We start from the raw sequence: 17,943 nt of genomic DNA on the forward strand, positions 1-17,943 counted from the left end.
AATATTATCTTCTGATCTTACTTACTTTCAGTAGATGAAAGGAATGGGCAGGAAAGATTCTATGTAACGGTAGAACAGTGTGATACTCAACAGTTACTGATCGTCCCAGGTTTGTCAGCTGTAATAGTCTAGTAGTTAGTCACTATTTCACGGTCTGCCAGCCGAGTTTCGTTGATGTCCGTAAAGAATAGTCCTTGGTGAAGAAGTAGTAAACTCTCAGAGAGACATAATATTAATGATTAATGATCATTTTAGTCATTTAAAGCTACAAGCATATCAGCTGTGTTTAATATATAACTGGAGTCAGATTGGTCATCTCAGCAGTCTCACTAGGGTGCCTGATAAGATAAATGGAGAACGGAGAACAAGACAGGAAGGTGCGTATAAAGTGACAAAAGACAGTAGTCGAGATCCAACTAGCAACGTATAGCCTAGCTCCATAGCCTACATTTAGTCTGCATAGTAACACATTATGGTGGTTAATAAAATCAGTGGTCAGAGCAGACTGTAGATTAAGCGAAAAATAATTCTATTTTGTATTGATAATAACGAGTTTAGAACAGTGCAACAAAGCAATGTGCAACAAAGTGCAACATGACATGTCTGTGAGTTGTTAAAATGCCTGTGCTATATGGAGAAGCTGAGCTTGAGCACGAGAGACCACAATGCAGTGGTGTGGATCCTGGATGTTTCATGGTTTACAATTGCTTCCAATTTCCTGGTTTTATTACTAACAACAAATGTAGGCTATTGTTGAGGGCTTTGTCACGTACTGTACCTCTGAAGTAACGTTAACGCTAGCTAGTAGGCTAAACAAGCAGCTATCGTTGTCTGACAGGACTAAAGCTAACGTAACATTGATCTTTATTATAGAAGTTTTTAAACTTCTGTCTATAATGAAAATCTGTTCACGTCAGATTTGCTCATATAGGCTATTGCTGACACTTTTACGGTTTCACGGTTTTGAACAATGGTCTGATGCAAATAGATTAAACAGTGATAGATTAAAGTGTGGCTTGTTAATGTCATACCTTTACTAACAACATCAATTTAGATAGATAGATAGATAGATAGATAAACTTTTATTAATCCCGTTAGGGAAATCCAGGTGTAATAGCAGCAAGGTAATAGGAATAGGAATCCTTTTATTTATTTATTTTTAAGCTGGAGAGCTGCCACACTCGCTGCACCATGGCAACCCATTCAGTTATTAAATAATGCTGGTCGTGTCCGTTGTTCTGGCTGGTCTCAAAAATGACATACAACTGGCGAAGTAAGACCACGAAAAACTATCCACATGTAGGTAGAGCAGCACACTATCCCAATACAAACAACAAAGCACAGTAGAAAAATGTAAGTCATGCCGCGTCATATACATTAAGTTTATGTTGTTGCGACGAAGACCAATCCGCGGACAGATTCGAATCTGCACACTTTGGAACCCTGATTCAAAGTATGCAGATTCAGTGACCGGATCCGCCCTGTTCGTGTAGACGAAAGCTTGATCCGGACACATTTCTCTCCAGATTCAGGCAATCTAGTGTCCGTGTAAACGGGATCTAAGACTGGTTTCCTTCCTTGGGCCAGCAGCACTTCCCTAAGCAAGAGCATCCCTGAATTCTTACTTGAAGTTTTCTCAAATGTTGTCATCACTATGAAGTGGTCTGGTGTGAAATTGAATGTAAAAACATGTCTCCTTAGAGCTAGGCATACCATGACCTCAGTGGTCAGAGCAGGTAATAAGTCTTCAGAACTGTAATTAGGGAATACATTTAGAAAAACTGGGTGCTTTTATAGATTACTTTTTGACTTTGAATATCCAAATACTTCCTGTTCACAATTCAATTGTCCTGACACTAAACATCTTAAGTTATGCATACAAGCCACTAAGAACCTTTTTGTCTATAGCTAAGAAAAAATGGAGATGTCAGGGATATTCACACAGTGTACAGAGCAGTAAGGTCATGGGAGCTTGCCTCCAGAGTTAAATCTACAGATTCACCTGCTTGAGTTGCTGTGACGTCATCAAGATATTAAGGTCAAGAAGATTGTCAAGATATAACTATTTGTCCCTGTGGGGAATTGTGTTTTGGACTCCGCACTGCAGCACCACAACAAACAACAGAAAACACAGGAAAATGAAACATTGTGAGTTGTGTTGGGATCGGTTAGGACATTGAACCTGATCCCAGCACAGTACCTTGTGGTCTGAGGTGTTGGAGGAGCTGATGGCCAGCTTTGGTCTGAGCTCGCCTGCAGACTGGATAGAAAGCCCCTGGAAGGAGAAGGTCACCTGGACGTCCACAGGATTCACAACATCCTCTGGGGAGCACTGCAAAACAAGTTGAGGGGTTGGTTTTGGGTGGTGTTTGAGTATATGATGAATGGAATATTTTGTGAATTAAGTCTTTTTAACCTTTGAGAGGATGGAAATGTCTAGACCGCAAGTGTTCATTGTTACATTTATTACATAACACTCATAGTAGCTCTGCTCATGAATCATAGACTCGCCTGGACAAGAAAAGAGTGTTCGAAACAGTTTTCTCTCAGAGACACCGTGACCTCTTTGTTTTCCTCCCTCTCTTTTCCTTTGAAGAAGGCCCGAAATTTTTGCCGGACGAAATCCAAGCTCAGCGTGTAGTTGAGTTTTGCCTGCAGTCCTGAAAGAAAAACAATTACCAATAACTTAGACTTATATTATCAGTTCTGTGTTTAGACAATCAAATACACCCCTCTCTTCCGTGCTCCTGAAGCGGCATTGTTGATTGGCTGGCATAGTGCAGGCTTATTGTTTGGTTTGAGCCATTATGATTGTTTCCCTTTTACAAAGCCAAGACTGCATACGAACACTGGAATTTTTTGGACAGCAAACACTGAACGGACAGCCAGAGGACTGTGAGAAGAATTTCACTGAACATGACAAAAAGTGCATTGGATTAGAATCGAGGGCTACACCTTTAAACCAAAACATCTGCAACAATAAGCCATACATTAGACAAGTACACTTTCCTTAAGTCGGAACCTGTAATCTTTGCATCATAACTGCCAATGCTTTGTACATCGCTGGGGTTGACCAAGTCACGAAAGTTGTGTACCTGCTAAACTATCCCTAGTAGACTTGGTCATGGTGAAGCACACTCTGACTTTGTTCTGTTGAGAATCCGTGCAGTCGGAGATGGATGTGGGGATTTTGGGCGGATTAAATGTAACGCTTGTGACTATGGACACAATGGGCCTTGACCTGTGACAGAAGACATTTCATTAGTGACACCTCAACAGCTGCATCAGTTCTAGCATCGTTAGCAGGGTACTCATGGACTATAGCTCAGCTGCCCTGGTGTTATAGTTTGAAAATAATTTTTTTATCTGCCCATTAGCAGGGTGGGGAGAGTACGAGAACCTGAGCAGCAGAACAGCTCCTTTGGACCCGACTGCAATGTCAGGCAGCTCGTCTCCACTCTGGTCCAAAGCAGACTGGGCCACAGTCAGCCCAAAGAACCGCAGTCCGGACCGTACAGATGAACCTGCAATCCTCTATAACAAAAGTGATGATGAAGTGATGATTGTTTGTCCTCATGTGTATGTTTTGTTACACCAAATTAAGTCCAGTCAACACAGACTTAAGTTGTACTAATTCTGTATCTTTCCATCTCACTCTTTCTCTCTCCCTCTCTCACCTGTGAGTAGTTGGGGTTCACTCCTCGTCTCCTCCCGTTGAAGATGTACACGCTGCCCTGTCCGTCATCCTCCAGAGGAGCTCCCACTGCCACGTCCCTGATCCCATCCCCGTTCAGGTCTGCCAGGCTGGCCAGAGACGAGCCGAACCTCCCCCTCTGACCCTCCATCTCCAGCAGGGACACTCCAGTGTCAGACACCTCCGTGTGATGATTCTGCACGGAAAAGATGAAAGCAGCCTATGTGTGTATTGGCCACCTTATGGTGTGAGATTTGAGGCAGCATTATGGGCACGTACCTTTACCTTTGGTCTTGGCATATGTATGAAATAAGTCCATCAAACACACACTTTCAGTTATGGTAGAAATAAGACACATTTACATGACTAGACATGCCCAACAGGCCACTTATGTATGGGTGTACAACATGAATTATATTATAAAATCTTTGATTACTGGGCCTGTGATGCTCTCATAATTCATCACTATTCATCAGATATGGATTCTGCATGAGTACTTTTCTCATACCTCCTTGGTGAATTTATAGACAAACACTTTCCCCTCTCTCCCTCCTTCTGTGTGCATGGGGGCAGACGCCAGAATCAGATCAGTGTTGGAGTCTCCATCCAAATCCACCACACACACCTCTGCTCCAAAGTAAGCACCGATCTGAGACTGAGAGAGGGAGAGAGAGAGAAATTATGTTGTTGATGGTGATGTTTAAAGGGTTGCAAGGTAACATCGGCACCTTTGCTAATTCGTTTTTAGTATATTTGCATTCGGGTACAGTAGCTGCTCCCAAAGACAATCACAGTCTAAACTGGTGCCGAGCTTGAATAAGCACCACGCGTTTTTGCATTGATATAATATATGAGTTGTTATCACAGTGACCTCAGTACCTGTTTGAGCATCTTTGGTTTGCCTCCAGGAAAGAAGACCATGAGCAACCCCTTGTGTTTATACCTTGGGGCTCCCATAACGATATAGTTCTGTCTGTCTCTGCTTGCTACAGCCATCGAATAGCCTGGAGAAGGTTTAGTAAATATGACAATAGAAACATAACTGTCACTTTTACATGACACTATGTAAATTAGACCCAACAAGCTCAAGGTGGCAGAGTATAAAACATGTCAGTGCCAGGGTGAGCAGTCTCTCACCCAGATAGCTGTCAGGAGTGACCTCATGAACCCTCCTAAAACTGGGCATCCTGCTGGACAGAGGGATGTCCTGGTAACCCCCTCTCCAGTCATTTGCCCCAATCACACTCACTAGAAACCTCTCCTGTAAGATAAAACGCATAGAAGCTCACTTTTATACACCACAGAAAGGTCCACCCTTACATAAACATTCATCACCATTATTATAGAAGTCCTTTAAAATCTGAAGTAGTATTGCTTAAAAAGAATACTAGCTATATTATAAATGGTAAATGGACTGCATTTATATAACGCTTTTCTACTCATAGAGCACTCAAAGCGCTTTACAGATGGATGTCTCAGACTACCCATTCATACACCGATGGCAGAGGCTACTATCTAAGTTGCACATCGGAAGCGGTTGGGGGTTCAGTGTCTTGCTCAAGGACCCTGTCGGCGGGGAAAACGCATTTCCTAAAGAATGCGTGTTGAAACCGGAAGTCGTCACTTTACTCCGTTTAATTAGGACCTTTGCTTTTTAGTTGAGAAGTTGTGTTGATCGCCTGACATGCAAACGATCGGTTTTCTTTAAATTATTATTATTTTTGTGAAGTTATACGGCTTATGTGAATAAAGCTATCTACACAACTTTTTATATGTCTACATTGACTCGGTTAGTTGTTCATGTGGTACACGAATGTTGCAGAATATTGTAGGTCTTAACTGAAGCTAACGCTTAGACCAACAATCCATTGGAACACATAGTAGCTAGCTAGCCTCGCTGCTAATAAGTTTAACGTTAGCATGCTGATATGAATAGACCCATTATAGTCAGGTGGCTTAATGCTCAATTGACTTGCTAACCGAACTTTTACGAAGTCATACAACTAAACACACAAGTGACTTGTTAACCGAACTTTTACGAAGCTATATGACCAAACACAAAGCTAGCACTGTTAATTCCGCTATAGCTAGCCAGGTCAATTAGCTCGCCTAAGATACTGCAATTTAAGCTAACCAATTACCTCATTTCCCCCAAAACCCATCGATTACGTGTGTTTGTGATGTGTAACATATATCCTTAATCAGTCATTCAAGTTATTAACGTTTATTTACCGCTAGCGATTACAAGTGTAATTCAATCGCTATTAATGTTAACGTGACACAACATTAAAAGTCAGGCATCGACATGGTTCCTAAAGAATAAATCAAAGGTCCTTGTCCATTTCTGTTCAGGACATGTGACAAAGTTTTATCCAACCAGAGACTGGAGTAAAGTGACGATATCCGGTTTCAACACGGATTCTTTAGGAAACACGTTTTCCCCGCCGACAGACCCTTCAACACTTGGTGTTGTAAGTAACAATACAATATTTAAAAAATCTGAACGTACATCTGGGCTTGACACAAGAGCTGCACTAAATCCATTCTGGGCAAATTCCATGCGGGTGGAGTCACCAGTGGTTTGGGTTCCTGGGGTACAAAGAGAGGGGTACAGGAAACAATAACGTCAACATGCTCCTGCATATGACTTGGCCACCATGGTTCTGCTGCAGTGTCTTACTGACACAAGAGAAGAGTTCGTGTGTGAGTGTCTTTTAAGAGGCATTGGGGAGTTTTTGTTGAAAAAATAGCGAGCTAACTAACATGTGAAGGAGAGAAAAAAACACCACCTACAGTATGTCCGCTATATATCACTGAAATACATCAGTTCACAAGTTCAGTAGTTTCTATCACTGCCAACTGTGCTGTGTTCGTTTTTTAAGGCAAGTCTGTCTAGTTAACTAGTTAGGTCCTTGTTTTTATAGCAAAAGTCCATAATGACTCATTAGGTAAAGGTGTTTCTTCCTCTGGTTGTAAGAATAGTTACAAGTGCTGACAAATCTGAATGTGCCCATACCTTCAATGGCAATGATGCTCTTTTCCAGGGTATTGCTAATTTTGTCCAGTGCCTCAAAGCTGTCCACTTTAAACATGTGGTCTGATTCTGGTGAGGACGCAATGCTGTTGAGCTCATTTAGTGCCCTCTGGTTGTTAAAAGCATTGCCAACCTGTCACATGAGGAAGATAATTAGCATCTCACATTAGGGGACAATTAGCTCCTTACACCAGAGCATGTCCTGTGTTTGTTTTTGAAAATGTATCTAAAAATGTTCCTGTTGCTCAACACGAAGAGCAAGGTGCTGGCAACACTAATATCATATAACAACATACTGACAAAATGCATATCTGGACAGGACTTTAAATTTAATTGGAGAAAGGCATCTGCTAAATGAATAAATGTTAAAAGTGATCATATAGCACCTCATACCCCAACAGCGTATCTAATAATGTTCTTTGTGTCAGCCAGTGCTGTGACAGAGGGATAATGTCTGGAATCACTGGACAGCCCATCTGTGATGACAATGAGAATCCTGTTGGCTTGAGGTCGCGCTCCAGCAGAGGAATCAAACACATCGTTCCTGTGAAAATGAGCATAAACAGGCTCATGATAAATACTTCAGATTATCATATACTATTATAAACTCTTCATGAACAACAGACAGTTATTTAGTGCTTATGACTGAGTCATGAAGTCCCACTGACTTTTTAACAGTTTAAATGAGAGAGGACTAATATGGAAGAGAAAGTGGTGCCATTTTGAGAGGAAAGTCTAGTCCAGGAGCTAGTCCAGGTGGTAAATTAGAACAGTTGAAGGTTTCAGGCTCATTTAAGACTTACACAACTGTCTTTATGGCTCTGGCAGTAAACGTGCCTCCTCCTATCTGCTCGATATTGTCCACCTGAAGTTCCCATCCTGTTCTCTGAAACTGATTAAAATGTATGTGGATGGTGCAGGAGTAGGAGTACTGGGCAAAAGCAAACTGCAGGGAAAAAATAACAAAAACAGCTCAGTCCAGAAGTCAACTGGAAATCTACATGGACCTGTATAAATAAGGTTATGCAAGGTCAGAGAGGAGTCAGGCTCACTTTGGTGTTCTGCTTCAGAAGTTTTCTGATAAGATTCTTCACAAACGTTTTCATGGTACTGAACTGGTGAGGTTTCACACTTCCAGATCCGTCCAGTAAGAAGGCAATATCTGTAGCCTTGCACTCTGAAGAGGAAACATTTAGAGCACCGCCATTGTACATATCTTATTTAGAGTTTTTGCTTTCAAACATTTTAAACATTTTAAATATTTTTTACTTCAATTTAAGTTTCCTAATATGTCTGGACATAGTAAACTGAACATACAAATACAATTAAACTGATCTAAGTGTCCTGATACTAATGCTTTCTATGAAGAGAATTGTGTGTGTAGTCCTACCTTCAAGAGAAGATGGCAGCGGTCCATCTGGTTTAAGTGATGGATCAATGCTGAAACACATCCCACCATAGAGATTGATGCTGTCACACTCTTTAGGGATAGTCGGACCACAAACCTGGCAGACAACAAAAGTAAGAAAGAGTAAGAAAAAAGAAAGTGAAGCACAGGAGAGAAAGAGTGTTGGCAAGAAGAAAGGCCGACAGAGAGATGGGATGGGAGGGGTGACCTACCACTGTCTTTGGGGACGTCTCAGTCTTGCTCATTGACAGGCCAAGGGACATATTCACTCCATCTGAGGGAACTATTGCACACACAAATGGAATACAAATATAGTATAGAGCAAAGCAACAAAGAGGATAAGAGACATGAGAGACATGTCTTAAGTCTGGGACACTTGGAAATTAAGATTTTGGAAATTGAAAGAAATTAGTTCTAAATTCAGGAAAAGTTGACTGAAGGTTTGGGAAGTTCAAATATGAAATAACTGAAAGTTGTGACTGAACACAAGTGTGCCTCATACATAAAATCAACATATAGCTGTTATATACATGTGTAAATACATACCATCTATTCGTAGAATTGAGCAGGACGTGGGTGAGACCTGACATTGGTAAACTTGTCCTCTCCTGTCCACACTATGCTGCTCTAGAGGGGCACTTACCAACAGACTGTAGTGGAAGAAGTATGTTAACAAAATAAAGATGAAGCAGTACAGATGACTTTAAATGCTGTTAGTGAGTTTCATTGATTATGCTGGCAGACTATAGAGGAGGATGAAGAGGAAGTATTATAGATCGTATAAATGATGTTAGCGACTTCATTGATTATGCTGGCAGACTATAGAGGAGGATAAAGAGGAAGTATTATAGATCATATAAATTATGTTAGCGATGTCATTGATTATGCTATATGAGCATCTTCTGGGTATTCCTGCCATTCGTACCGTGAATCACTATCCTGGATCACTCTGTAGCCAAAGCCCTCGGCTGGTTGGGTGATGTGTCTCCAAGAAGTAGACTCAATGTTGAAACATGCCACCATTTGAAAAGCTGATGAGAAACAGTTTTAAATGTAAAACATATTTACACCTCTAAAAAGAAATAGGAGTCATGGCTATAGGCAAGGGTGTCAAAAGTTTAAAACACCAAACTTCAAAAGAGAACAAGCATGGGTACATGTCTCTCGTTTTGTATCAATATAATGTTGATGTTACGTGCTAACAACAAGTTAAATAAGTGCTTCATCAAGCGCTTCAGATGAGAAATGCAAGGCCACAAAACTCGTCTTTGCGAGGCCAAGATGCCAGCGTGCTGCTTCTTGTTTTTTTTTCTTTTTCTTTTTTTTTTTAAATCCCGCCACCATTAATAATAATAACAACATTAATAATGACAAAAATAAAGAGTGGGATGGATGCATTGTCTGCAGAGTCACCGTACTCGCACAGGTGTAAGCATACGCATAAGCAAAAAACATATCAACAAGGAGAAAACAAGAAAACTAAACCAAACTAGACAAACATACATATAAAAATAGTGACAAAAACACAACAAACAAAAGTAGTAACAATATACTTTTCCCATTTTTGTGTAACCCTATCACTCTCATCCCCAGCAATTATGGCTTCCAACATATAATATTGTTTAACATATTTCTTAAATAAAGTTGGATTAAGCTCATTCATATTTTGAGATCTAAAAATGAATGCCTTGGCTAGAAGTATTACTATGTTATTCAACCCATTGCCACCCATCTTCAAATCACCCAACAGAACTATATCAGGAGATGTTCTAAAGTTCTTAGTGCTGGGACCTATCCATCTATGTACAGTCTCTAGGAACTACTTCTTCTGCACTACAAAAGTGACAGGAACCCGACTCCTCAATACCCCAGATGTTTAACATTTTCTTAGTCGGGAGATATTTATAAATAATTTTTATCTGCAGCATACGTAGTTTGGAATCAACAGTTGTAATATAAATCATATTAAATACTTTATTCCAGTCAATAGGAGTATCAAATTGATTTTCCCAAAAATTTCAAAACTTGTGTGGAAAGGCTGTCAATTTTCTACTATGTAAAACATGTGTATATACTGCTTTGTTTATTTTACATTTTTGAGCCATTTATACTCTCTAATGCAAGGTCTGCAAACCAAAAGTCAGTCTGTATTATGTATTCCTTTTTTCCACCTCACTGGAACTGCTGCACACAGCTGATTGTATTCAAACAGCATACATAATTTCCCAAAGATCTTACAGAAAGTATTAAAATCATATAAACTTCCTTTTGGATCAGTCAGGTCATTAATAAATATAATCCCGTTTTTGATGAGAGTTGGGAAAAATAAAGGTTTACCCTCTATCAGTATGTTTTAATCTAACCATAGCATCTGGCTTAAGATATTGTTTGGTCCCTCAGGAGGATGGTATTGAAAATGTAACCAAGCCATTATTGCTTCATTAGTAAAATCAAAACATTTTTTAAATACTCTTTTAAAAACCAAGAGAAATAAGCAGCTTCCAGCTGAATAAATGGAAACAGATTTGTTTTAAAGAGGGGGTGACGGTTTTCTAATATCTTACAGTATGTCCAGCCCCTATTTTGGTATGCCTTCTGGATCGAAGAAGCTTTTAGTGATTGATTCAGGGTTTCTATATTAGTTAGACCAAATCCGCCCCTATCATAAGAATTATAAATGTATTTCCGCTTTATTCGTTCTGGTTTGCCATTCCATCAAAATTTTAAGATTTTTGTTTCATATATCTTATAGAATCCTTGATCTGGTGAAGGTAATGATATAAATAAATAAACAAATTGAGAAACTACGAGTGTGTTTATTAAAGTCACTTTTCCATAAAGGGACAATGATTTCCCATACCAAGGCATGAGTATCTTGTCCATCTTTATAATTTTTTTATTGAAGTTGACTTTGGTCAATTCAGCCATATTTTCTGGTATGGTAATCCCAAGCATATTGACAGGACCATTGCTCCATTTGACTTGATCGGAGCAGTGTAGCTTCATATTTGAATATTTGATGGCACCAATTTTTAAGATTGTAAATTTTTCATAGTTTGGTTTTAAACCGGAGATTAGAGAAAAACAGTTAAGGTCTTCCATAAGGGCTGCCAGTACTGTCTGTTTTGGTTGTATAAAGAAGGTAGCGTCATCAGCATACAATGAGATTTTTGTATCAAATCCATTGATGGTTAATCCTAGTATGTTGTTATTATTCCTAATTCGATTAGCTAGTGTCTCATAAGAATAGTTGAAGCACGTAAGAAGAGGACCTCTAATTTCTTCATAAAAGACCTTATAAAACTCAATGGAAATACCATCCAATCCAGGCTGCTGCTCCTTGTTGGCAAAGTGAATGCATTTGTCTGAAAATCTTGACCTTTGGCATGACCTCATGACTAGGGATGGGTATCGTTTGGTTTTTATCCGATACCGGTACATAACTGATACTTTTAAAACGATACCGGTGCCTAAACGGTGCCGGAACCGATACTTTTATAAAAAATAAAAAAAATGTTTACGATTGACGACATTTAAGAAAGGCTTTATTGCCAAATATATGAACTGTTTAAAGTAGATTATATATATATAAATAAATACAAAACACCTTTTAACTTAAAACTTAAATAATATATGAACTGTTAACAAAAGTTTAGACTATACTTAAATAAATACAAAACACACACACACACTCTGTACACACACTACAGCTTCAATACTTCTTTTGTTCAATTCAATTTTTTTTCTTCAAATTGAACAATATATTAACTGTTTAAAGTATATTATAAATATAAATACATACAAAACACTTGGCTTCAAACTTTTTAACTTCAAACTATGAACATTATATTAACTGTAAACAACAGTTTATAGTATACTTAAATAAATAAATACAAAAAACAGCTTCAAACTTCTTTTGCAAAAATATGAGCATATTTGCCTTTGGAGTCAAAAATGTATTATTTTGTTTGCATTTATTTCATGAAATTTCACCATTTTATGATTTGTTTATACCTATCTTTTCTAGCTTGTTTATAGTTAATCTTGTTACTTGAACACACTGAGTACGAGAAAATGTGTACTGCCCCTTTAAGAGACTACCGTAGGTTAAGTATAGCTGTCATCTCCGTTTATTTTTCAGTCTTCGGTTGCTGAACTGCCGTTGACTCTTTGCCTTCTCTCCACTCTTTTCACGCAATTGTTTTGTTGCATTTGCTGCACGTCGCGATGTTTGAATATTTTGGTGCGAAATACAGCCACACTTTTGACCGTTTACCTTTCGGTATTTTCTCTGTTAAAAGGTTGATGGCTAGTTCTGTTTGTGCTTGCTCTGTGAAATGCTGCATGCTCTTCACTGTCATAAGACTGTTGCTATGAAAACACCAATGAGCGTGAGCGACACAGGACAAAGTTTACATTGGGAGCTGGGGCAGTTTTACATGTGCCCCGCAGAATCTGCCTAGCAACCGTTTTCAATTGGCTCAGGCACCGAAATGAAGCACCGAAATCTGCGTTGCATTTCGGTCCGGGTAGGTACCGGTTGTATTGGAACCGGTTCCATATTGGCACCGGTTCTCGGTACCCAACCCTACTCATGACTGTCTGATGTGGCCTTTTTCCTACCTTTCGCTTCGACATACTTGTGTGAGGCAGGCTGCTCCAAATTACTGCACTTAAAACAAAATACTGCAATCGCGCTCAGATTGAGGACGACCTGAGGCTGTGTTTATCTAAAATTGAGCCGAGAATTCAACAGCTTTGCAGAACAAACCAGGCTTCTGTCTCACATGGAGCTGAGACCTGGCATAAATGCCGGCTTTGCAGGAATGATGATAATAACAATAGAGGCTAATAATAATAATAACAAAAACAAAAGCTAGTAACAACAACAACCTTTTCAAAAAAATTTTTATAATAATAACAATCATAAATACCGTAACTATAAATATACTGCTACTAATACTACTACTACTAATAATTGCTATCATTTATCTATCTATGGGGGGTTGTAGAACAGTTTTTTTTGGTCGGGGGGGTTAAAGCAAAGAATATAAAATGCAGACAAATGTAATGCGTGATTACTATGGGCAAAGGGTCCAAGTGGGGGTTGTAGGCCTATAATATAAAATGTACTGGCCTACACTAACTACTAACTGTCTCACACTTGTGTACAGTAGGCCTACTACTGAGTAAACTATTTTACTAGGTGATACCCTAAACATTGCAAATGACAAATCGTCAAACCTGTGAGCATTAACAAACATTAGACGGATTCATGACATAAAATTAGATTCAATAAAAAAAATTGAGATTAATGAGAAACACATTATTTGACTCTTGTAGCCGATTACAATAATTTACATCAAGAAGAAGTCCTTTGCTTTAACTAAAGAAAAAAGTGAAGGATTTGGCAACCCAAGTGAAAGCAGGTTAAGGAAAAACTGAGCATTGACATTGAAGTGCAATTGCCTCAGGTTCACTTATAACAGAACCAAGTGAAGTAATTTCCTTTACCCAAAGCAACTTACAAGTGAGGGATAACAGAGCAACACTTGAATGACGCACCACGTCCTCACTTTAAACAGCACCTTATACAGTAGGCCTATCATCACTTTTAACATTTCAACATCTCTTTCTCTTTTTCAGCATCTCTTCCTCTTTCCCAACATCTCTTCCTCTTAGTAATAATTAGTATTGGTAATATTCATAGAAAAAAGAAATCACAGGTCACTTAAGAGAATCCTTATAATTGGTATTTGCAAAATTGTCAAATACAACCAACAACAATCAACTACAATTAACCAGTGCAGCATGAGAAAAGACCCATGAAACATACAGTCAACCTTAATAATTATATAAAGGTATTTGTAGATAATCAAACCAGAAAAGACAAAGACACAAACAAACAGGACAACAGAAATAGGAAGACAAACTGCAGCTACTCCTCAAGTCTATTTAGCACTCCTGAGATAAAGAAATTCAAGAGATGAGGAATTTAGAGAAAAATAAAGGCATTGATAGATAGATGGATAGATGGATAGATAGATAGATAGATAGATAGATAGATAGATAGATAGATAGATAGATAGATAGATGGGGAGTAAGGGAGGATGAGTAAGAGAGAGAAAGACAGAGAGAGAGAGAGAGAGAAACAGCTGCTGAGACTGACAGTTAAAGAAGGTTGAAGAAGCCTAGGTAGAACAATACAGAGTATAATGACTACTTGCCAGGCACTGTCAAAGAACTATACTAGCTATGCGTAGCACCTGTAGCCCTCTGCACTGGTATACAGGCACTGACATCCACCCAGGTTTGGAGAGTGGTATGTCTTGACTAACTCACAAGAAGCTGATGGCACTTTATTGACTTACAACAGCAATGAACCTTGCTGAAATATATCAAAATAGAGCTCTCTAAAATAACAAATAAAACAGGAAAACAGTTGAGTTGAGTTTGAGATCCAAAGATTTCAGTTCCTTTTCCATGTACGTGTGTGTGTATGGTTCCAAAGAGTTCAGTTCCTTGTACATGCGTGTGTATACTAGCACTACAACTATTTCTACCCGGGTCGAGGAAATTGTGTGTATAGACTCTAATCTGGTGTCTGGATGATCAGATCAAGCTAGTCGAATGTCTTCAGGGAACGGATCATGTGTTAGGCCACCTCGCTTGCACAACTGTCCCCACAACCGTCTAACTGGGCTGGGCTCGCCATCACAGAATCCTGCAGACTCTCTGGTACAATCCACACAAATGGTGCAAAGGAGTAAGTATTCTGTTCTTACTGTTTCTAACATGGGACCTCATTAACTTCTTTTCTACATTTTAAGACTTAATCTTATACTGCATAACCAATAACTAAGGATGTACTTTGATTACAATGAGATGCATTACCACATATTGCATCAACAGTGAGCATTTTAGCATTAACAAATTAATTACTTAACTCTTTTTTTCAACACTCTTGACTTGTAACATATCCTTTTCAGGGAAGAGACACGCTCGCTGGACGAGATCTAAAAGCAGAAATGAGATGATAGTTGCATGTAGGGCCCTTTAACGGTTAAAGTTATAACTTATAAAAGTTCAAGTTTAACCTGTGGTTGTGCGTAGGGTGGCATAGTGCGCCACCCTTAGGGAGCAAAGTGCTACTACACCCTCTAGGGACTGAGGCTTGTTAGACTTTTTTAGGGAGTCTGACATGCCTTGGTGTTTTTGTATATTTCCTCTAACTAATAACAAGTGGCTTATATGTAGAAGATTAAAGGTTTCTGTGGGTGTTCTTTTTATGACTCTAGAACAAAAACTCGCAGAGCTTTAAAGGCATATTGGCAACAAGAACAAAAAACTAAATATCCCTCCACAGGGATATTAGCCTTCATATGGGTGACATATGCATTTCCTAAAGGAAATACCGGTGAATGCAAGGCAAAAAAAAGTACAATTATTTAAAATAAATATAAAGTAAAAGATTAGAACATTTAACTCAATTCCATGAGCGACAGAGACAAATGAGAAGGCAAAGGAAGGAAATAAGGAGGAGGAGAGAGAGATGTGTAAAGACTGATAGATTGAAAAGAGGAGAGACAAACAAAGAGGGATTTACTCACTTAGGCTACACATAAAGGAAAATATTGGTCCACACCTTTAAGTTCCTAGAAGCCCACTTATCAGATGACCTCATGGTCTGCCAACACCTCAGAGATAGTCAAAAAGACACAGCAGCGATTACACTTCCTGAGAGTCCTCTGGAAAAACAACCTAGAGTGTAATCTGATGGTGGCCTTCTACCGCACCACTATCGAAAGTGTGCTGACCTACTGCATCTTGGCGTGGTACTCCGGTTGCTTTGCGGTAGGCAACAGAGCCCTCAAAAGGGTCAACAACACAGCTCAAAAAATCACTGTCTTCTCACTGCCCTCCCTGGAATGAATTGCCTGCTCCCGCTACCTTGGCAGTGCCAATAACATCATGAAAGACTCCTCTCACCCAGGCAACCACCTGTTTACTCTCCTGCCCTCGGGGCAGACGGTCCAGGTCCTTTAGAACAAGGACCACGCGTCTAAAGGACAGTTTTTTTCCCGACAGCTAACAGAACATTAAACACAGACCGGTTACTAAATGTAGAATTTCATTGTGCAATATTAATACACTAATCACTTTATTGACTGCAAGTCACTTATGCCATCTCAGTCACCTTGCACATCTGTATACACAAAACTGTTACTGTATTTATTGTTCCTCAGGGAAGTACTTTAATCTATACCACTGCACTTTGAACTCTTAATATATATTTATGTGCTTCTCTCTCGTCTGCTGCAGTCTGGAAGTGAGCTCGGGCTCTCTCTCTCTCTCTCTCTCTCTCTGAGATAGGCCGTGCCTCTCTCTCTCTAAGAAGGGCCGTGCCTCTCTCTCTCTCTCTCTCTGAGAAGGGGCCCGTGCCTCTCTCTCTCTCTGAGAAGGGGCCCGTGCCTCTCTCTCTCTCTCTCTCTCTCTGAGAAGGGCCGTGCCTCTCTCTCTCTCTGAGAAGGGGCCCGTGCCTCTCTCTCTCTCTCTCTCTCTGAGAGTGGGCCCGTGCCTCTCTCTGACCTGCCTCTCTGACCTGCAGTCTGGAAGTGAGCTCGGGCTCTCTCTCTCTCTCTCTCTCTCTCTCTCTCTCTCTCTCTCTCTCTCTGAGAAGGGGCCCGTGCCTCTCTCTCTCTCTCTCTCTCTGAGAAGGGGCCCGTGCCTCTCTCTCTCTCTCTCTCTGAGAAGGGGCCCGTGCCTCTCTCTCTCTCTCTCTGAGAAGGCCCGTGCCTCTCTCTCTCTCTCTCTCTCTGAGAAGGGGCCCGTGCCTCTCTCTCTCTCTCTCTCTCTCTCTGAGAGTGGGCCCGTGCCTCTCTCTGACCTGCCAGGACGTGGGAGAGCCCGACGAGCTTGTTGTTGTTGTTGAATAAATAAACTTATATGCAACTCCGGAGTCCTGAGGTAACTTGAGTGAATTGTCACCTAACAGATGTGTTCTGAAGAGGTGATTCTTTAAACACGTTGTGATACCCTTTGAATGTAGGCTACCATGGCTGTTAATTGATCACATTCCACCACTGAGGTACCACTAATGAAAAGTCATAAATGCATCACTAGTTGGGTAATTGCTGTTTCCACGGAGACAACCTGGTATGTTGACCACATCCCTTGTGAGGAAAGCACTGTTCCTCTTGGGTTTTCTAGTGCTTTTTCTCTGGTTTGTATCTGTTGCGTAATGGTGTATTGCTATGGCGCTGTACAGCCTTGTTTCAGCTGTAAATCCCCTACCCTGTCTCAGTGGGTTGGAGTCATGAAGTTATACAAGTTATAATTGTCTTGTGTGCACAAGATAATAACTTTTCCCACAAGATAATCAATAAATTGTGCGCACAAGATAATAAATATCACCTTACAGCGCTCCATAGAACTCTGCCCCACCTATCCAGTTAGTTCATGCCTATGCCCCTGTTACTCCATAACTGTTAATGGCCACATGCTGAGTGACCACAAGTTTTTTTTCTCGGTTGATTCCTTCTTATTCTGTGTCCTAAGGTCCTGTCAGACTATAAACTGGTGTTCAGAGGTAAACACCCCATCAAAATAATCCCAAAATAATCTCCCATTTCTCTTCCATCTGGCTCTCTCCTTCACACCTACTCATCATTACCACACACAGACTCAGGAAGTGCTAATTAGCACAGCAGAGCAGCTGTATCCTCTGGTCTTGGACTCTCTCCAAGTTTACAAACTTTGATATTTAAATGAAATTTTTTTTGTTTGTGTGCAGCTGCATTTCTACAT

General features: G+C 40.0%; 1 protein-coding gene across 1 annotated transcript in view; it reads right to left on the reverse strand.

Moving 5' to 3' along the window:
* LOC105890756 (integrin alpha-M-like) overlaps nt 1-17,943 on the reverse strand; it is a 30,479-nt gene that overhangs the window by 11,685 nt on the left and 851 nt on the right. Inside the window, exons 2-17 of the mRNA XM_031571556.2 lie at nt 8,683-9,167; nt 8,349-8,419; nt 8,119-8,233; nt 7,781-7,905; nt 7,532-7,674; nt 7,122-7,272; nt 6,711-6,861; nt 6,204-6,283; nt 4,832-4,955; nt 4,574-4,698; nt 4,203-4,349; nt 3,678-3,890; nt 3,401-3,534; nt 3,096-3,241; nt 2,512-2,660; nt 2,201-2,332 (exon numbers count right to left, since the gene is read on the reverse strand). Coding sequence (XP_031427416.1) covers nt 2,201-2,332; nt 2,512-2,660; nt 3,096-3,241; nt 3,401-3,534; nt 3,678-3,890; nt 4,203-4,349; nt 4,574-4,698; nt 4,832-4,955; nt 6,204-6,283; nt 6,711-6,861; nt 7,122-7,272; nt 7,532-7,674; nt 7,781-7,905; nt 8,119-8,233; nt 8,349-8,399 — 1,986 coding nt within the window. The 5' untranslated portion in view covers nt 8,400-8,419; nt 8,683-9,167. The remainder of the gene's footprint in view (nt 1-2,200; nt 2,333-2,511; nt 2,661-3,095; nt 3,242-3,400; nt 3,535-3,677; nt 3,891-4,202; nt 4,350-4,573; nt 4,699-4,831; nt 4,956-6,203; nt 6,284-6,710; nt 6,862-7,121; nt 7,273-7,531; nt 7,675-7,780; nt 7,906-8,118; nt 8,234-8,348; nt 8,420-8,682; nt 9,168-17,943) is intronic.

The sequence above is a fragment of the Clupea harengus genome, chromosome 1 (assembly GCF_900700415.2).
Source record: "Clupea harengus chromosome 1, Ch_v2.0.2, whole genome shotgun sequence".
In the NCBI taxonomy this organism is placed as follows: domain Eukaryota; kingdom Metazoa; phylum Chordata; class Actinopteri; order Clupeiformes; family Clupeidae; genus Clupea; species Clupea harengus.